This window comes from Capricornis sumatraensis, chromosome 9 (genome assembly GCF_032405125.1).
Source record: "Capricornis sumatraensis isolate serow.1 chromosome 9, serow.2, whole genome shotgun sequence".
Taxonomy (NCBI): domain Eukaryota; kingdom Metazoa; phylum Chordata; class Mammalia; order Artiodactyla; family Bovidae; genus Capricornis; species Capricornis sumatraensis.
This window is the reverse complement of record NC_091077.1, coordinates 89,502,467-89,525,035: the sequence shown is the minus strand read 5'-3', so window position 1 is coordinate 89,525,035 and position 22,569 is coordinate 89,502,467. Positions and strand designations below refer to the sequence as shown.

General features: G+C 36.9%; 1 protein-coding gene across 1 annotated transcript in view; it reads right to left on the bottom strand.

Annotated features, from left to right (window-relative positions):
* ADGRV1 (adhesion G protein-coupled receptor V1) overlaps positions 1 to 22,569 on the bottom strand; it is a 537,422-nt gene that overhangs the window by 494,388 nt on the left and 20,465 nt on the right. Inside the window, exons 5-12 of the mRNA XM_068981126.1 lie at positions 20,825 to 20,929; positions 19,222 to 19,335; positions 16,824 to 17,389; positions 16,186 to 16,456; positions 15,252 to 15,581; positions 7,140 to 7,316; positions 4,859 to 5,082; positions 36 to 162 (exon numbers count right to left, since the gene is read on the bottom strand). Coding sequence (XP_068837227.1) covers positions 36 to 162; positions 4,859 to 5,082; positions 7,140 to 7,316; positions 15,252 to 15,581; positions 16,186 to 16,456; positions 16,824 to 17,389; positions 19,222 to 19,335; positions 20,825 to 20,929 — 1,914 coding nt within the window. The remainder of the gene's footprint in view (positions 1 to 35; positions 163 to 4,858; positions 5,083 to 7,139; positions 7,317 to 15,251; positions 15,582 to 16,185; positions 16,457 to 16,823; positions 17,390 to 19,221; positions 19,336 to 20,824; positions 20,930 to 22,569) is intronic.

Here is a 22,569-nt window from a genome sequence, read left to right as displayed (position 1 = left end):
AGTACAGAGCAGATTGAAGTCTCTTTCATACTTACTTTTATAATATAGGGTCCTCTGGAAGCAGGAGAAAATTCAAAAACTCCCCCAGGATCATCATTTTCCAAAATAATTAGGTCACGGCTCGTATATCCAGATTTCAGCACTTGGTTTTCCACACTGACCCTGGAGAAAACAGTGGGAGAAAAGGTATCTACTACCTATAGACCTACTTCTGAATTTGAAGTCTTACTTACAATATTTATAACACTTTCAGATAATGGATATGAAGGTTATTAGAAGTTAAAACTTAAACTGAATTTAAGTATATTAAAATCACGTAAGATCAAAACAGTGTCACTGATAACACTTCTGGGAGAAATTTTCTTTCTGAGTTCATTATATCTTTTATATTTGATTGAAAACAAACACTGCATATGTATACTAAAAATACAGTAATTGAAACTTTAAATATATTTTATAAAGTAGTATCAAATTTATAGACCTGTTTCCAGTTTTAGAGAAATTTAACTTGTAATACATAGTTTTAAAGTAATTTAAATAAAATTGCTTAAATTTTACATACACTTGAATTTGTTTTTTAAAAACTCATTACATAAGATTATATTAATTGAATACAAATTGGATAACTGCTTGGACTAAAGCAAGACACACTGACCAAAAATAAAGTTGTGGTTAGATTTTAGAAATATTTCATGACCTTCAGTATGATTCTGTTCACCCTGACTTTAACCTTATGCTTTTTCTATTATAAAAGAAATATTATAACTAATAAATATAAATAGATAATATTTCTTTTATAATAAAAGAAAAAGTAGGACATCATGAAAAAATGGAATGGAATGGATGTGAAATATACGATATGCTAGAGCAATTCCTATACAAATCTCAAACGAACATATTAAAACAAGATGCTTTTTTTATTTCTGGTTTTTATGTTCAGCCTATAATTAAAATGATCAAAGGGACTAGAACTGTAAAGCTCTGAGGGTTTAAAAGCCAGCATACTCTGAGAATTCTCAATCCCGCAAGCTCTTCTAAACCTTTCCAAATGTCACGTTCTATTGAATCAAAAAGTACCCTGATCAAACCTCAAAATTACAATGCAGCCACAATTAATATGTAGAAAGAACAGCACACTTCCTGTGTAACAGAGAATCTGAATTAACATGCGTCCCCAGTTTTTGGAAATCTGCCAACCAATACCTAGCATACTAGTGCCCACAGAAGCTATAATCAAAATAATAAGACAGTTAGGCTTTTTCTATTATTAATATGATTTTCATAGTAAATTTGCCCATATTTCATTTATGACAATATTTTTATTAATTAAAACTTCCTATGTCCAAGCTGAGACAAAAACAGGATCGGAATGTGAATATAAAAATCCATTCTAAACATTAAACAAATGAATTTGTTTTTAAGCTTTCTTTAAAAATGCTACCCTTTTGGAAAAAAGGCAAAGTTTTAAAAAGTTCTTTACACAACAACTAAGAGAATGCAGGCAAGAAACTGCTGATACGCACTCAAAAATCAATGGAAGAAATGAGCGCTCTGTTTCTGAATTCTTTGTGAAACAACCACAAGATTCATAAAAGATGTTAAGTAAGAACTGCACAAGCAAAGGACACTTAATTGTTTTCTTGGTTATACATACACTATCAGAAAAGCTAAAATTTTTAAGTTCTTCAAAATATGTAATTATATAAATTCTCAAAATTTTTATCAGCTATCTTAATATTATTCACAATTTTAAAACTCTTAATACAGAAAAAAAAAACAAAACAACCTTCAGATAAGCTTAGCATTAGAAGATAAATGGACACACAAAGCATGCGCAAGCAGGTGGCCAAGCAGACTTTCCCAGGGCTGGCAGTCATGCAGAACTGAAGCCTTGTCCCAAACACTGGCATGCAAAAGCAAAGTGTTGAGTCACCCCAAACCAGACATTCTTCGGTACACTTACCCAAAATACACGACAAACCTTTCGGTTTCTACCCTGCCAACACAGAAGAAAGTGTGTGTGGGGTGGGGGAGGGGGGAAGGGAGACAGAGACAGTATTTGCCAAACTTCACTAATGCTGCTAGAAATGGGAATGGCAGGGTAAAAATAAGCTCAAGAAAGCCTTTCTTTTCTGCCCCCGCCCCCTCACACGAGCTGGTCATATTCACTTGAAGGGAACTCCGTACACTGGGTTCTTTGCTATTCACAAATGCTAGCAAGAGGTTCGGCAGTTCCCACTTAGGGAAGATGACCCCACGGCCAGCCAGCATGTCAAGACCCATTGAAGACATTCCTTTCCAGGCCCGCTCCAAGGCACTAGAGCCTACCAAGCACTGTGTGTGCTCACAAAACCCCAGCAGCTGAGCAAATTTCATTCAGCCTGACTTATAATTACTTAGTAGTTTTAATTAGGTTTCGAAAAAAAAACAATAAAAAACCCACATCCTCAGATCTGAAGCCAGTTATTCTTGGAAAGAATAAAAACTCTTATCAGCAGAGAAATACATACCTTTCATCGTTTGCACAGGAATATACTTAAGAAAGCAAAAGATATCACTGTATCTTCTAATTATGACAAATATTACTTAAATATAACTTTCTATCAGGAAATATAAACACTTTTTCAGATTTCCAATGTGCTGCATTTTAAAACAGCCTTGAGAAACATGTCAGAATGTTTAGTCCCTGGTGTTTCACTTTTCAAGTCAAATAATACCATAAATAAGGAGTTATATATTCTACATATGTTGCAAATTTTCCTGAAATTAACTGGCATGATAAAGTTGTTTCTGATCTGGAGAGAACTTAAAAATATTTTTAATTAGTATGGTATTAAAAGCATCATAAATCATTCAGTACTAGGGCAACTTTTATCTCTATTTAACAGAAATATACAAAATTTTCATTTGAATTTTACATTAAAAGAAAATCACAAATGATATCAGAATAAAGTGTTTTCTTGCAATATTTTACTGTAACTTACTATAATCACACTAGCATTCATTCATTCTTTTAGTTTTGTTAAAAATTTGCAAATTGAGATGGAGGTTTTGACAAAATATCTTACTTTAAATTGTGGATTTGACTGTCATGTTTATTTCAATATGTCTTAGCAGAATACTGAATTGTAATTTGTTCACACACATGTAGATAATACAAGTATGTGCTAGTTACTAATTGAGCTAAAAAAATTTAGTATGAATTTGAACTAATTTATTCCACTTGAAAAGAGAGGAATCAATAACTTCTGAAATTCTCTACCCTGTGGCTTATACTTTCTTACATACTACTTTAACCCACAGGAAAGAGACAGAGAAAAAAATACTTTAAAATTATATTTAGTTAATTTCAAAGATTTATATAAGGTTAAAAATGACTATTTTGAAAGAATATGAAGAGTAGTCACTTATGAACTTGCTACATGTTTAGTCAGAGTTGAAACTCTCAAATCAATTAACAAAGTCTCTATAGATTACTGCCTCTTTGGCTTATAACTGCTGTTCATTTTTCTTTAGTTTCTTTTTAAGACAGTCCATAAGCACTCAAATCTAACTTAAACAAAAAAAGGATATAAGTGAAAAAATAATAATTTTCAGTTTACATTTCATTTCACTAATTTTTTATCATATGAAATATCATTCCAAAACATTTAATGTAAAATATTTATTAAAACCGTAAGTATTTAGACTCTGTGTGTGTGTGTGTGTCTGTGTGTGTATGCGCACGCACGCACAGTATTTGGTTTTTGCTTTTTTGGGTTTCTTCGTTTGCCTATTTTGCTGTTGTTTTAATTTTTATATAAAAAAAAAGAAACACAATGTGGTATGAAAGCAAACAAAATGAACAGCCGACATTCAACAGATTAGTTCCCTATATTCTGAATTCTTTTCTTTCATATAAAAATAAAAACTACTCATAAGGTTTATTAAATGTGTTTGTATTTATACAATACTATAAGAGTCTGAAAGCAAAATTTGGAGAGGATCAAGAGTTACATAAAATGATTATTATTACTTCAGTCCTGATTAAAATAGTACAAAATAACACCTATTGAATCACTGAATTGATCTATGAATTTTATTGTTTCTAAAATGAAAATTTTGCAGTCCTCAAATCACACATTAGCCTTCTTAATATTTATCAACTTTAATTTAGAGACCTATGGTAGATAAACTGGTTTTAATTTTAACTCAATTAAAACCAATTAAGCAAAATATTTTTTTATTTTTGGAATTTCTTGAATTACTGAAAAATTCTCCTTGAGAGATCCTGGTATTTTCTTGATCTAAATCACTTACTTGAGAAATGTTAAGTAAATCCTTACTATTACTTAAAAATACCCCTTAAATGTGTATTATTTTTTTTATCCTTTGGAAAAAAAAGTATTATTTAATATTTAAATTCCATATAAAAAAGACAATTTCATTATATGAATATTAACACTTTCTTTTTACTCACTCAAAAAAGTTTTAATTCTCTTACTTTATGAAAATGAAGCCACCAGAGCTATTTGCCTAACCTAACATTCTGCATTTATTGCTGCCTATTTTTTGAATATAGCAACATATTAGCTATGCTTAAGGTGTATCTAATACCTTAAATTCTCGATGCAATGTTTCTTCACAAAAATATCAGCATTAACAGTTCACTACATCTTAATATTTATGAACTAACCAAAAGCCATCATAAAACAGCAGTGAAGTCAGGTCAACAGAGCATTATCTACTTAGTTTTTCCTTTTTACTTTACATGGAAAAAGAATTATTCCCCATACTTTACCTGAAGAAAAGAAATAAAATTATTTCAGAGAACATGAACATATACACGTCACTAAACGCTACCTCAATGCGTTATTACCTGTCTAGAGAAAGTGTTACTGTCTCATTCATTTCCGGTATGTCATCAGCTTTGACAGTAATGTTGATTGTTGTGTCACTCTGCCCAGATAAAAACACAACAGAGCCATTAAAGGGTCCTATATCGTCCAGGGTCACTGCTTTTGAATTAAAGCCAGAGGGCTTCAAACTCCAGTGGACAGTAGCCTGGCCATCAGTTCCATCCCGATGTAAGGGAATGCATACCTGATAAAGAGAAGAAAACAGAACAAGTTCTTCTGAAATACATGCTCACAAACTACCTAAACTTTCAGTCAGTACAGACACATGCTAAATGAATGTTCGGGCATTCTGCATAGAGAAGCGAACAATTAAAATGCTATTAAAAGCACAATTGAACAAGCTTTTTTCTACGCATGACAATTATAAGATTTAATTACTTCATATTAGTTTTTGCTAGTCAAATTTATCTACTAAATTTCCCCCACCCAACAATATGCTTATCCTGAGATTTGTCTTAACAAAAAGGCTTCATTTTAAGAGCCAAAGAACCATGAAAAACATAGAACAATTTAGTTAAAAAGCAAATCTCCACCAGAAGGTCTCTGAAAAGAGAATTAATATCACAATACAAACTGAAAAATAAGCTTTTGCGAATAAATCTGGGAAGTACACAGTTACATCAAATGCATCCTAAAGTGATAGAAGAAAAATAAGAAAATAATAATACAAGTAAGAATAAGAAATGCTTCTAACCAAACAAATACTGATACTCAGGGCTCTGAGTTTCCATGGGCAAGTTACTTAACCTTTCTGACCTCAATTTCCACATGTGAAATGAAGCTAGAGGCTCCCTATTTTGCCAGGTCCTGGTGAAGAGTAAAGTGTCTTTCCATAGCATGAACTAAATAAATGGAAACTAGTATAATAATTCTGAAACAAATTGTATTTGGTGGTGTCATTTGAGTACAGCACACTTTCAAAATGTCTAAGAAACGGATCACTGAAGATCATAATGAAGTTTTTTTTCAAGCAAAGAATATGAACAAATATTTAACAGTAGTAGGTATGCAGTTATTTTTAAGTGCATAAAAAAGGTATTCTCTGAGCTTTGCCATTTAACATAGGCCATCTTGAAAAACACTGAAGATATTTTCCTCACTAACCATTCTCCTAATTTGAGGGCTGGGCCCTTGAATCACCCCAAGGGAGTGGGAGTGGCCAGGCTGTAAAGAGAACAAACAGAACAAAGGGAAATTCTCACTTCTGCTGTTTCCCAGAAGGGGAACAATGCAAGTTCAGGGAGACCAAAACTTTCCCTAGAAGCTCATTTCCCTCCAGGGAAAAATATGGGATGGTACATGTAGAGCTTCGGAATATAGATGAGTAAGAACAAACCATTCTTTCAGACCAAACTGAATGCTTTTGACGTTTTAGAAGAAAACAGTGTATTATGAAAAATACAAAATAGCAAAACCGTCTTGAAAAACTGAGCTTCTCTGCCAATTCACAGAATCAAATATACAAACAAAAGAAGTTGTGGTCACCATATTTTGACATGAGGCTTTGGTAACAAAAACAACTCTATACACATTCCTAACCTGAACCACAAACCAGTTTAAATCAAATCTAAGTGTGAGAGAACTTGAGAGGGTTTTAGAGACAGACTGTGGCTCAGGGAATGGCATGGTCAAAGGTCAGAGTGGTCTCTAGATAGCTGGCAGGAAATTCCACCAGGTGGCAGGCAGGCAGAGGTGCCATATAAGTGAACATGCTTTAGTGTGTGTGTGTATCCAGAAATATTCATATATATAAACTATATATATATATATATATATAATTCCTAAGATTTGGTATCCCCTACTTTATCACCACCACCTTCACCACCAAACATAGGATGCCATCCCAATCCTGCCCAAGGCAAGCATGAGGAGTGCTTGGAAATGGAAAAAGTCAAGGATTCTTGTGGTACATATGACTTGGCTAAATTTTTTAAAAAAAATTGTTTTGGGCTATTACTTTATCAAATGTCACAAGCACTAGCTGAAAACAGCCTCATATCATACTACCCTTCTTTTCCTGTGAGCAATTAATTCTAACTTTATTCTATCGAATATGGAAAAAGATGGAAAAAAACCACACATTCATCAATTACTTTATGTCAAATTACAAACTGAAGGCTTGCTATAAACGGTGAAGTTTTTCAAGTTCTGTTAACTCTATATTAACCTGACTCCCCCTCAAAATAAAGTGTCTCTCTCTCAAACTCAATATGCCCCATCAATAAGAAAAAGTCTACTTACCACTTCAGCAGCAAAATCTTCCGGCTCATGCAAAATGATTGGAAGATTGCTAATAAAGCCAATTTCTCCATTTGCAATGTCTGGAGTAACCACCAAAGAAATATTTTGGATCTCCCCAAATCTAGGACTTATAGGTGGAATTGGGGGAACTATATTCACCAACTCCACAGCTTCCAACTGTAATAAACAGAAAAACACCATAGAAAATGAAAATAAAAGAAATTTTTAAGAAAATGTTTCAAGTCTCAATTGAATGAAAAGACAAGCATGGGTAAAGGCCACCAATAATCTGGCAACTTCCATCTCCTTCATTCATTATCCTAACTCAACCTCCTGCACTGTTCTCTTAACCTCTTTTTGCTTCTCAATTATGATTATTCCCAGGGTTCTTCCTGAGACCTTTACCTTACAATTTCACACCCACGCCCTAAAAATCTCTGGATCTCTCCTTCAAAATTCCAAATCTTTATAACTGCCACTGAATATGACACAAATGTTGCAGAGACACCTTACAGATAGAATGTGCACAAAAGAAACCACCATCTCTGCTCCATGTTGCACGATTTTCCCCAGTACTGCCATCCACTTTTCCTCCTTGTTGCCTGTACCCACCTACCTTGATTTAAAGCCAAATATCAGCGAGTTGCCCACACCTCCCTCCTCCCTTCCACTGAAATCATTCACTCCTCCTCTCTGCCAGAAAAGATTCACTATCAGAAGACCATTCACAACTCCAAATGTGACTTAATATGTCTTTATGTTTAAAGAAATGCATCATGTGTCCCTGTGATTAATGAACGTGACCTTCACTGTAACTTTCAAAGTTTTTCCTCATGTAGAAGTGCCTCTAACCATCATCACAAAAATCAAAATGCACTCGCTTTAAAAACCAGTTAAATATCCCTCTCCCCTAGGAAAATTTCCTTGGATTCTCCAGCCCTCTTTCTTCTATCTCTTCCTCAACTTCTACTACTACCCTCACTAAACTTAGAAATTCACTTTAAATTTCACATATTGCTTGCTTATCATCATTTCCCATGTTCCAGACTTTTACTTCCCAACAGGACTACAGAACTCTCGTGGATCTGTGTCCTTCTCAATATTTTCCTGAAACATGACATAGACCTGTAAGTACAGCAGCTACACAATAAATGTGTTGATTTACCCCTACAACACAAAATGAACTCTCTACAAATCCTGATACATCAAAATCTTCAACTTTCAAAAACCCAACTTATCAATCCTCACAGTGTTCACGTGACTGCAGGAATAGACAGTCATTATAGGATTGCAAAAAGCATAGAGATTTTAGGTTAAAAAGCAACTGTAAACTTAATGGAGCGTTACGGATCTCCCCCTTATCAGGGCCCTCTGTTAGGCTTTGTAATGTGGCTACAAAGCCACTATGTAACCAGTAGTAGACACTGGTGATTGAAGTTGAGTTTTCCACTGGTGGACAAGGACTAAACTGATATTGCACATAAGCTCACATTTTCTGATGAACAGTGTACGTTTTAAGGGCAAAAGTAAATGCTATTTAAATGTAACACACTTTGCTTTGAAAATCATATACAGGAGAAGAATGCCAAAAGTTCCATAATTGGTAAATATTCACTTCACTTGAGTAAAAGAAAAAAAAGAAATCAAACTAATTTTGCCAAATATTGGTATGTAGACTGAATCAAGTAAAATAAAACATTCAGTTCTTCAGGATACTGCATTTACTTAATAAAATAAATGAAGTGTGAAAATAAATAGTTAAAACCACATAACTGTTATTCTTCTACAGAAAAATAATATACATACATATATATGTATTTATCTTTAAAGAGAGCACAAAAATTTTAAGATAAAAATATATATTTGAATGGCATATAAAGTGCATACTGGTTAGAGGCAAAGACTTGAAAACATAATGGTCCTGTGTGAGTCAGAACGTGTTCGTGAATGAACACTCTCATCCCTATATATTCACAGAGAGTCAAACTGATAGCACTGTTGAAAACATCAAGGGGGGGAAAACAACATATTTTACTTCGAATCTTCTCAAAAAGGAGAAGATTCATATTCTACTTAAATTTATCAAAACAGTTACAGCACTAATTCTAAACATAGTATTTTTGAAAACTAAGAAGAAAGAAGATATAGAAGGCCATGAAATGAACTGATCAAAAGGAAAATGCTAATTTTCCATGGCTTACTTCCTAGTCTCCAAGCCTTTTTTTGTCTGGGTTCCTTAAGCATCTGCTAAATCAGACTACTCCATTCATAGTCGTTCTTTGCTTTCAGACAGTTTGCAAGGGGGACAGCACATTAGTAACCCCATGCCTGCCAAAAGCTGTATCCCAGACTAACGTATTTAGCTGAGAGGGTCACTAAAGAATAAGAAGCTCATGTCTCTGATTCTCCTTTCTTCAGTTTCATTCAGATTTCCATGCAGAGTCTGATGCCTCCTATTCTAAAGTTGCTCATCCATTATGTACTATACCAACTACACAACCTTTTAATTCCAACCGGCCTTCCAGAGCCAACAGCTGTACTGAACCTTAAGAAACTGTGTCAGTGACTAATAATGCCCTTTCTTCCTAAAGTGTTAAAATGACCGTCTGCACTATAAGACCTTTCTTATTCAACTGAATATAGAGATAGATAAAAATTGAGCCTGGAATTAGTACAAACAGATTTCTAACCCACGATCACCAAAATTCAGATATTCTTCAAGTTTCTCCTTACTTTTCGAGTGTTATCAAAAATAAACTCTGTCATGTTCATATTTATTCTTCAGTCGCTCAGTCATGTCTGACTCTTTGCGACCCCATGGACTACAGTATGCCAGGCCTCCCTGTCCTTCACTATCTCCCAGAGCTTGCTCAAACTCATGTCTACTGAGTCAGTGATGCCATCCAACCATCTCACCCTCTGTCATCCCCTTCTCCTCCTGCCTTCAATCTTTCCCAGTATCCAGGTCTTTTCTAATGAGTCAGTTCTTCACATCAGGTGGCCACAGTACTGGAGTTTCAGCTTCAGAATCAGTCCTTCCAATGAATATTCAGGACTGATTTCCTTGAGGATTTACTGGTTTGATCTCCTTGCAATCCAAGGGACTCTCAAGAGTCTTCTCCAACACCACAGTTCAGAAGCATCAATTCTTCGGCACTCAGCCTTCTTTATGGTCCAACTCTCACATCCATACATGACTATTGGAAAAATAATAGCTTTGACCTTTGTCAACAATGTCTCTGCTTTGTAATACACTGTCTAGGTTTGTCATAGCTTTTCTTCCACAGAGCAAACGTCTTTTAACTTCATGGCTGCAGTCACCATCTGCAGTGATTTTGGAGCCCAAAAAAATAAAGTCTGCCACTGTTTCCATTGTTTCCCCATCTATTTGCCATGAAGTGATAGGTCCAGATGCTATGATCTTCGTTTTTTGAATGTTGAGGTTTAAGCCAGCTTTTTCACTGGTCATGTTCATATAAAAGGCTGAAATAAAATCACTAGAGTAATTCCGACCAGTTGAAGATTTTTAATAGAGTTTTGTTTACATAGGGATTCTGCAGCCATGTGGACAGAGATATTGGATGTCTTCAGAGGCTAAAAGTTCAATATAAAGGTTACTAACACTGGCATAAACATAGGGTGTCTCTTGTTCTTCAGTCGCTTAGTCACATCCAACTCTTTGCGACCCCATGGACTGCAACACGCTAGGCTTCCTGTGCTTCACTATCTCCCGGAGTTTGCTCAAACTCAGGTCCATTGAGTCGGTAATGCCATCCAACCATCTCATCCTCTGTCACCCTCTTCTTCTCCTGCCCTCAACCCTTCCTAGCCACAGTAAAAACTGGTTTTGAGGCAGCGTAAGAAAACAAATCAGAAATGGAAAACAGAAAAGTTCTATACAATTCAAAATCAATACTCTGCATCATCAATTCTCAATCCTGGGTCACATCAATCAGTTCATCAATTCTCGGGTCACGTCACTGCAACTACTACAGGAATTCCAGGGCTCCATGAAAGCAAAATCAACTGTGTAAAATCCTGCCTTCATTTCACTTGTTTTAGTAATTTCTTTCTCATATGAGTTTTGACCTAGCCAAGATCGGAGGCAAAGGGAGAACTGAATACTGAGATTCTAGGGACCAAAACACCTTAAACATACATGCTATGAATTGAATGCTTATATCCCCACCCCTAGAATTCATACGTTGAAACCCTTATGCCCAATATGATAGTATTTGAAGATGGGACCTTTGGGAGGCAACCAGGTTGTAAGAGTAGAACCCTATGATGAGGTTTGTGCCCTTATAAGGAGAAACACCAAAGAATTTGGATCCTGTCTCTCTGTACCACGTGAGCACTCAGCAAAAAGACATCATTTCTGCACACCAGGAAGGGGATTCTCCCCCAAGAGTCTGATCTCACACCTGATGTCTGATGTTTAAGCCACGACCCAGTCTGTGGCAATCTTTACAACAGCCTGAACTGACCAAGACAACGTCTACTAATGAGAATGCTGTGAATCCAAAGGACACCAATAGCAGAGAAGGCAAAAAAGTGCCCCTGGTGGTCCAGTGGATAAGAACCCGCCTGCCAGTGCAGAGGATACGGGTTCGGTCCCTGGCCTGGGAAGATCTCACATGGCATGGGGCAACTAAGCCCGTGTGCCGCCAACTATTGAGCCTGTGCTGTAGAGCCAGGGAACTGCAACTACAGAAGCCCGTGTGCCTGTGCTCAGTAACAAGAGAAGCCACCACGAGAGGTCTGTGCACGGCAAATACAGAGTAGCCCCCCGTCACCGCAACTAGAGAAAGCCCACAGAAAGTGACAGTGAAGTCGCTCAGTCGTGTCCGACTCTTTGCAACCCTCATGGACTGTAGCCTATCAAGCTTCTCCGTCCATGGGATTTTCCAGGCAAGAGTATTGGAGTGGGGTGCCATTTCCTTCGCTAGGGGATATTCCCAACCCAGGCATTGAACCTGGGTCTCCCACATTGTAGGCAGACACTTTTACCATCTAAACACCCAGGGAAAGCCCATGCACAGCTACAAAAACCCAGCACAGCCATAAATAAATAAAGTTACGACATGTTTTTCAGAATGCCAAACTTAAAGCTTTTTAAAATTTTCCAAGTATATCTCTAAATGTGCTCTGGCAGCATTATTCTCAGAGAAGGCACTGGCACCCCACTCCAGTACTCTTGCCTGGAAAACCCCATGGACGGAGGAGTCTGGTAGGCTGTAGTCCATGGGGTCACAAAGAGTCGGACATGACTGAGCGACTTCATTTTCACTTTTCACTTTCATGCATGGGAGAAGGAAATGGCAACCCACTCCAGTGTTCTTGCCTGGAGAATCCCAGGGACTGAGGAGCCTGGTGGGCTGCCATCTAAGGGGTTGCACAGAGTAACTTGACAGCAGCAGCAGTATTCTAAATTGCCTTAACTTCTTGCTCAACAGGGCCAGGACCACGGGCTTGACCACTTGCTCAATTTCACTTCACAGATTCAGATCCACCACTGTCTGGCCATTCATCTCACAAGAGCATTCCACCAGTGGTAGGGGGAACAGAATTCTGTTCACCCATCATCCCAAGAAGAGAAATTCAAGGGTCCTCTAAAAAGTGGGTTATCCTCATAGACAGAAGGGTGCATCATATAATAATTTACTCATTATGAGGAGACACAACAGAATAACAGTAATATCAATAAAGATGAAATACAGATCTCCCACCACTAGGGACAAAGCCTTGGGATACTGACAAAAGGTCTCCCTGTACATAGACATATTGCAAAAAGTCATCCCTACATACTGACAAATCATATACCCCTTAACAGAGCACTCACTAGACACCTCCATTGCTGCTGCTGCTAAGTCACTTCAGTCGTGCCCAACTCTGTGCGATCCCACGGACGCAGCCCACCAGGCTCCCCCGTCCCTGGGATTCTCCAGGCAAGAACACTGGAGTGGGTTGCCATTTCCTTCTCCAATGCATGAAAGTGAAAAGTGAAAGTGAAGTCGCTCAGTCGTGTCTGACTCTTCGCGGCCCCATGGACTGCAGTCTACCAGGCTCCTCCACCCATGGGATTTTCCAGGCAAGAGTACTGGAGTGGCTTGCCATTGCCTTCTCCGAGACACCTCCACTAGAAGTCCTCAATTAATGCACAAACCACACAAACCCGAGAAGTAAACCAGCTCAAAAAAAAAAAAAAAAAAGATAAAAAAAACCTTCAGAATAAAATGGCCCAACCCATCAACTGCTAAGCAATGTATGAGACAGCCATGAGAAAGTTAGTCTAAAGGCAAATGATTTCTTCTCCTCAAACTTCTCATTAGCTACTCTGGAAGCTAAAAGAGAATACCTTTCAAGTTCTTAAGAAGAAATTATTTTAATCTAGAAATTCCTATAAGCCAGGAACCAATGTATGAAGTTTCACTAAGCTCAAAGGTTCAAGAAGTTTACCTGGCACATACTTTTTCTGCTCATGTATTTGATGATACATATGTTACAATAAAACTAAAACACAATCCAAGAAATAAGATGCAAGAAATCAAGAAAATTAAGGAGTTAGTAAAACAGTCACAAGCAGCACGTGAGAAGCAAGTTGGAGAAGGCAGCTGGCACAGCTAAATTCAGCATTCAACACATGTAAGACAGCTTGGAAGGACTGATACTAAAAATCCAATACTGGCCACCTGATGTGAAGAGCCGACTCATTTGAAAAGACCCTGATGCTGGGAAAGACTGAGGGCAGGAGGAGAAGAGGGAACAGAGGATCAGATGGTTGGATGGCATCATCAACTCAATGGACATGAATTTGAGCAAACTCCAGGAGATAGTGAAGGGCAGGGAAGCCTGGCATGCTGCAATCCATGGGGTCACAAAGAACTGGATACAATTTATCGACTGCACAAAAAAGACAGCTGGATGGAAGACCTAATTTGGTAAGAATGGCATATAAAAGGGGGCAGTCAACTCCAGAGAAAGCAATAATAAACTAGTAAAACAAAGCTAGGGAAAAATATGAAACAAACTTAAATATCCCATGGTTCAAAGAAATTGACGACATATGAGATTTCATTTCATATATACTTCAATTAGCAAAATGTATGGTAACAGATTATACATTCCTTCCTTATTGCTCTATTCATACTATCTGATTCTGTTTGAAATTTACAAATTTAGTTACATAATCAAAATTTGCTAAGCACCCTTTATTACTTTCTGATTTTCAAAATCAATCAATAGCAACCATATGGAAAATACAACTATAGTATTGTGAGTACAGATGTATCAAACTTTGGCAATAAAAACAATGCTTTGGTTTGGACTTCCCCAGCAGTCCACCGGTTACGACTCCACACTTTAACTGCAAGAGGCACGGGTCCGATCCATGGTCAGGGAACTAAGATTCCGCATGCCAAGCCATGTGGCCAAAAAATTTAAATTTAAAAAATGTTTAAGTAATGCTTTGGTTAATAAAAGTTAAGAAATAAAAGAAGTAAGATAGAAAAATGTTATAAGAGCTTTATTTCTTATTAAGTAATAAAAGTCCAAAGACCACCTATGTTAACAGATTTTTTTGGTATACTATTTAAAAGTATCTACACAATTTTCTGTCATATTGCTTTTTTCATTTCTGAACGCCTTCCCTGAAATATCCATCATGAAAAACGTACTTATTCTACAATCCAAATTTCTATGTCATATTTTCCCAAATCAATTCAAAAGAATGACAGGCTTCTCACTGGCTCTCTCCCGGCCCTCCCCTACTCACAGTTCATGAATAACTCCATTATATCATGAATTATACTGACCTACATTTCATATCTGACCTGCTTTTATTATTGGCTAATTAAAACACTGACCTTAGTATGTCTGATCTGCTTTTATTATCTCATAATTAAAACACTTATCTTAGTACAACGCTTGTTTTATTCATCCTTATACACCTGAGGGGCAGACAGTTTCTCTTTAGATTCCCTACATAACTTTCAGTAAGCAACAGAATCCAAAATATAAATAAGGATAAAATAATGACTAATTAACTCTCTCACTCAGGTAAGGACACTTGCAGCTGAACCAAAGTTGAGATTATTTTAATCATTAAAGTACCTGTACTAAAAAGTGGGCTCCATTTTGAAGGAATGCATCATTTCTTATTGGCAATTTTATAGTGACTTGGGTTTTCTGTTCTGGAAAAATGAGACTGCTTCTCTTGGATATATTTAAGATGCCATCTTTTGCTCGCAAAGGGTCCACAGCTCCAGCAGGAATATAAAATGCAGAATAAAATATCTTCACATCTCCTTTAGTTCCTCCCAGTCTTGTAAGACTCAACGATAAACATCGTTCACCTGGGCTACTTTCAATCTTCTGGTTTTCCACAGGAAAAAATGTTATTAGGCCATAAACATCATCACTATCCTGAATGTAGAACAAAAGCTGCAGGTAAAGGAATAAAACGTTAAAGTGCAGAATTCTCACATCTGAGATCACCAAGCTGTTTACTTTCTAGGCTATTTTGAATTTTAATGTATAATTCTGTATCATATACAAAAATGATTACTCATATAAGTAATAGCGTAAAAGAGGAACTGGGCTTCCCAGGTGGCTCCGTCGTAAAGAATCCGCCTGCCAGTGCAGGAGATGCAGGTTCGATCCCTGAGTTGGAAAGATCCCAGCTGAGTTGGGAACAGGAAATTGCAACCCACTCCAGTATTCTTGCCTGGGAAATCCCCAGACAGAGGAGACTGGCAGGCTACGGTCTATGGGGTCGCAAAAGAGTTGGACACGACTTAGCGACAACAACAACAAAAAGAAGATGAGTTAAAAACACATTTGAAAACTTTGTGGAATTTTTTTTAAGAACAAACTTTTTATTTACAGATGGGACAACCTTCAGCAAGGGAATTAACCACCACTCCCAAAAACCCATGCTCTTCCTGTCACATCAAACTAAACATATATAAGATGTGTATGATCAAATTCTTTGTCTGTTCGAGAGCACAGAAGTATTTCTACAAGCAAAGCGTAGCAAGAGACCTACCTCCGCTGGTTCGCTCACTTCTGCACCTCCTCGTATCGTATGAGGTAGAATCTGAAGTAGGTAAGCTTCTGCCTCTTCTGGAAGATCATCATTAACGACAGTGAGAGGAACTGATGCCAACATCTGCCCTTGTGCAAAATGGAGAACTCCAGATCTTGGCCTGATATCTGTCGTTACTGGTGAGGGATCACTGCTATTGCGTGTCAGCACCCAGTTCACGGACACATTTCCATGAGTGCCACCATTTCTAACCACTGTAATTTCTTCAAATCTGGAAGAAAGATGATATGGTCACATAATACACTCTATTTCCCCTGAAATGGGCATTTTCAACACCAAGTTGGCCACTAGCCACTGGTAAGCAGAATCCAAACCATAAAGAATGACTGTTTTTAATATGAAGGAGTAGGTATGAAGATGTGCCCTAGGAAACTACCATAACATGAATTAACTTGCATATTTAAATATATGTTTTAAGTATCACTCCCCAGATAAGAAAGAAAACAGTGAAACCACATGGTCGAGGAAATGACACATATCCTTAACAGTTCAGCACTGTGTCCAACACCACAAATATCAAATCTTGGAATAATATATTAAAATAACTGCAGAAATACAAGGTTTAAAATAAATCCTACCTTGTTGTTGTATCTTCATCAATTATAACTGTCCTTTCAAACAAGACACTGTTGAATGAGAGGACACCGTAAGGTTTGTCATTTGGCTTAATGGTGACTTGTACAACAGAAGGGCCTAACAGCACAGCATCTCCCTGTAAAGTATCTTTTAGTAACATAACCTGAAATGATTCAGCAATCTCTGGTATGGCATCATCCACTATTTGAAATTTCAGGTGTGATTCATAAATAAAACGTGGAAAAACAATAGTTGTGTTTGGCTGAAGATCAATGAAGTCTAAATTTTGCTGGGCATGTGATGTTGAATTCCCAGTTATAATAACATAACTGATAGAAACTTCACAGTCATCAGATCCAATCAGATTTCCCCTGTCATCTTTTCCACGAACCACTGGAATTGTAAGTATGTGGTCTTCTTCGGGTACCAAATAAACATTCTGAATGAATCTCACAGGACTGTCATTTTTCTTAACAATGATCTCAACTGAGCTCCTGGAGGTATTGATCTCAGCTCCTCCTTCTACACTTTTCAGTTGAATCAAAAATATTTCATCATTTTCTGGTACCTGTCAGAGAAATACAAGCAATGGCAAAACATCAAGAGCTCAAACACCTGCAAAACACACAGTGTAAAAAGCACTTACATTTCAATGCAATTTCACAGAAATTAAAAAAAAAATCTTTAACTGAAAGGAGCAGATAAGGAGGGTTGTTCACTGTCTATTTACTAAACTATTTTCCAAAGGTAAATAACATATTTTAGATAAAGCAATGATATGAATAAGAAATGAAGTATCAGCATAGTGACCTTCAACCTTGATCAATCCCTAGAGAACTAAAGATCTGACAGAAAAACAAGTTCTTATTAGTTTCATCAGGTGTGCAGGATCAGAAGCAACATTCAAGGTCTAGTATTTAAGAATTTGGTAGACTACAATAAACACCACACACAAATTGTTAGTTTTTCTATCATATCAATTACTCTTGCTTCTAAGCAGCTTCTATCTCAAGATTTAACCATGATATCAATTATATGATTTTCAAAATACGTACCATGTATCTCTGAAAAACAAGCTATAAGAGTCACTTTAGGCAAAATGATGACACTGTTAAAATGAAACTTTTTTCTAACTACATAGAAATCCCAGGGATAATCTCTACTGTGCTATTTGAATTTTTACTTCACTATAAATGAATGAAAGTGAAATAATATATACTTTTACCTCCATCAACAGAAATTTATGAAGCAAAGCTATTTATCTCAAAAAAGAAAATGCAATGGTTTGACTGAAGATCTTTTTCCTTCAAACTTTATTGAGGAATAATTTAAAAATATAACTAATATATTTATGGGTACAATATGATTTGATATACATATATATTGTGATTACAAAGTTCAAGATATTAACAAATCCATCACCTCACACAGTTAATTCTATGTATGTATGTGTGGAGAGAATGCCTAAGCCCTACTCTCAGTAACTCTGAAGTACAGAATACTATATTATTAACTATAGTCTTTTAAACTTACAATTAAAATGTATAATTAATCACTGCTTCCAAATTATAACCTGCTCAATGTTCCAGGTTCTAAAAATGGTTTTTGCTAGCTTTCACAACCAGTGAGCTAGAGCTATCAGCACTATTTAATATTTCACTTTTTCAAGAGAAATACTCTTTTCTAATAATGTCTTATAATTCATCTTTTTTGGGATTTGTTGTGATTTAGATGATTTTTTGTGGGAGGGTAGACAGATAAATTCCCAGCTATCCCTTTTCTTCCGGTATTACTGCTAAGATTATTGTATTAAAAGGCATATTTTCTTTTGGTTAGCTCATAAGGAACATCCCTGTATATACTGTTCAAATTCACTCTTTCCTTGCCAGTTAAACTAGCCATGTCATATATCTCAATCCTTGGTAGCTTCACTGTGAAATTGAAAATAACAAAAGCCTTCCTATGAATGTGAACATTTAAAACATCCAAACAAATAAATATCAATTGCATCAGAATTTTCTTTGCTTTTATAGTAATACATTTATGCTGGGTAAGTAATACTATACCTGCTCAAAACTGCAATGACTAGCAAAATCAATCACCAAGGTTTGCAAAATGCGGAAATGCTTGTATTGAGTGTGGCTGTCAGTTACATTCAAGTTCATCGCCTTTCAGATATACAACTTAATGTGAATTAAATAAGGTAAATATTAACAAGATCTATTTCAAAATAGGCATTAACAGCTATGGCGTATCTGGCTGCAGTACATTACTTTATATATGACTGTGCTTTTGAATAATTTCAAATACTGAACACAACTTAATACTTGACATAATATTCTCTAACATGACTGTAATACAGAGAGTCCTTGTTCCTTTTAAGCACTTAACACATCCTACCTCATCATCAAGTACTGTCAAGTTATAAGCTACTGTTGCTTTGCCTGGAGGAAAAGTGATATTTCCTTTAACTGGACTTAAATCTTCTTCAGGTGGATATGAGCCACCCTCTACCTGCAAAGAAACATGGTGCCATCAATAAACAAAACATTTCATTAGAGTAAGAAAGCATTACTGTGATATAAACTGGCAAACTTACTTTAAAATGCTTTCAAGAAGAATGACACTAACCTGTATTAAGTCTGTCCTTTTAATTAATGGAGTCAAGGCCTATAATATCATTATAGATCTTGACTATAATTAAACTACAAGGGTTTCCCTAGGGGCTAAGAGAGGAAAGAATCTGCCTGCAATGTGGGAGACCCAGGTTCAATCCCACTGTTCTTGCCTGGAGAATTCTATGGACACAGAAGTCTGGTGGGCTACAGTCCATAGGGTCACACAGAGTCGGACACGACTGAAGCAACTTAGCACACACACAGATTAAAAACAACATGGTTTCTAAGAGTTTTCTCTTTTTTCTCAACCATAATATTAAGCCTGAGGAAAAAATTTATAATAACTTTTTCTTGAGCAGAATGCATTCAAAATTATTATATTCTCTTAAGTAATGGAATCAAATACCAGTTCTACCCCTGGTGGTGTAACCTTGGATGAGGTATTTTTAACAACCCTGTGTGGCTGTTTCCCCATCTTTAAAATGAGGAAATAAGGTCCACTTACCAGGCTAGATATAAATATTTAATAAAATCATATTCCTTTCAAAAAGTATTTATTAAGTACTCTGTGTCTGACCTCTTTTAGGTACTAAGGATACAGCAGAGAACAAGGCAAGCTTTCTACCCACCAGGACCTGACATTTAATGAAAGAGAGCAAATGGAAGATAAATAAACACATGGCGGATGATGGTGCAGATTATGGAAAAAAAACATTTTAAATGGCATGAGGGACACTGAGTCCTGGCAAGAGCTCCAGTTCACACGCAGCAATAATCAGTGTAGAGCACTTAGACCAGGGCCGAGCAATGTTAAGCGCTCCACGAATGTTAGCTGTAATCATTTCAACAGAACAAAAGGCTCAAGATTCAATAAAATAACTTCAGACATTCACAGAGAGTTGAAAACACTATAACCTGATGATGCCTTATCATTTCTACAGCCAATTTTTTTTCCAATTTTTGGAATGTGACTGCTGTTAACACCATCCATGAAGTGTATTTTTTTAAATGGAGAATGTATATGGGGAAGACCACATATTAGATTATTTTATGTAAGCCTAAGGAACCCATGAGCATTTTAAAATTTTATATCCTTAAAGAGATCTGTCATAAATGTTCTATGAATTTTATAGAATTATTGTTATTAATTTGTGGTTTATTATTATCCTGTATCTAAAATAATCTGTTTTGTTTGTGGAAGCATAGTATATTCCAAGCAGCAAGGAAAATAGTTTTATATTAAACATGAAATTTATCAGATGATGAAAGCATTCTATTTCATTTTCATTAAGCGTCATGTTTATTATACCAAGGACCTTGATTTTTTTAATTGCAGGGATCTGGTATGAGTTCTAAGCATTAAAATGACTTCACAGTAAACTTACCTCAAAAGTCACAGTCACCATCCCATAGGTTCCTTTTTCTCTGATGAGAGTAAGAGGCACAGATTCATTTCTGCCTCTGGGCTCACTCACTGTGATTGAGAAAGGCTATTGGGAGAGCAAAGACCATCAGGTGCTGATCAACCAGAGGCAGGAGCTCGTACAAACTGTTATTACCTTAGAAATCCTAATTGTCCACAGACAAATCCATCTACATCGTGCTCTTAAGAATGTGGGGTCTCCTCGCCTTCATCAACTGTAGCTAATAAGGCTTAGAAGGTTCAAATAATAGTATAAAGCGAACATAAACTAGTCAGGCAAAAGATGGAGGTTCTTGCCCTGCTTCTGCCAACAACGAGCTGTTCTGCTGAGGAATATTAAAGGTTACCTAATTGAAAGGTGATTAATTCAAAGGCTCCCAGGGCCCCAGGAAGTCACAGGAATGAGTTGTGCCTCCAGACCCAGGCAATTCACTGGGACCGTGGCTCAGCCTTGCTCTCAACCACTGTTCCTTCCTCATCGGTCAGCTTGCCACTGAAAACAGGTAGCTGCTAATGAGATCCAACCAGTCTATCCTAAAGGAGATCAGTCCTGGGTGTGCATTCGAAGGACTGATGTTGAAGCTGAAACTCCAATACTTTGGCCACCTGCTGGGAAGAACTGACTCATTTGAAAGGACCCTGATGTTAGGAAAGATTGGGGGCAGGAGGAGAAGGGGACAACAGAGGATGAGATGGTTGGATGGCATCACCGACTCAATGGACATGGGTTTGGGTGGACTCCAGGAGTTGGTGGTGGACAGGGAAGCCTGGCATGCTGCAATTCACGGGGTCACAAAGAGTCGGACACAACTGAGTGACTGAACTGAACTGAATGACTTTTTTTAGGACATGATCACTGAGGGGAAGCAAGAGCCAGGACTTCAAGTGTTGGAAAATGTTGGCATGGCCAACATTTGAAACTCAGGGTAGAAGAGGTGAGTGGCCAGGTACAGGCCAGCCAAGGCAGCAGGTGACCCCTAGGTCCCAGTACCTCCATCCATCACCAGGGGAAGAAATGCCTGTCTCAATGGGTTCTGATGCAGTTGCAACGAGATAATTCACGCCTAAGTGCTTATCCTAGTACAGGACACGCAGTGAGGGCCAGCAAAGGTTGACTATAATTATTATCACCATCACTGTCATCTTCATCATCGATACAATCATCATCCAATCTGGAAACCAAAGTCAGACTAGGTACTTCAGGAAACCAAAGTACTGACTGCAAGCTCATCAGTTACTTAGTTCAGTTTTAATCACAGAGGGCAGGTACCCAGCCAGAGGGAACTTGGGACCAACGCTAGAGACCGGGATTCATTCTGAGGCTAAGATATTTAATGTCAAAAGAAAGAAAGAAAGAAACCTTTAAATGAACCAGTATGAGGTTGGGGATAATGAGTTGGGAGTGAGTGTAAAGGCAGTGGGGAGAAAAATCAAGCAATTAAGGGAGCCTGGTTCATAATTAACTAATAATTCCCTATCATTCAAAAAGACCTGATTTGATTAATTAACTTTTGTAAATGCTGTAATAATGGAGGTTACAAAATGTCTACTACATTGGCATGATCCACATATCCTTTTTAATAAGGATACTGCAACTCTAAAATCATGTTATCTATAGCTCTCCTTGTTTCAAAGGCAATTTAAGGTGCTAGGAAAATGACATACAATACATCAATTGAAGGAGTTACCTAAACTGGAATATAGATA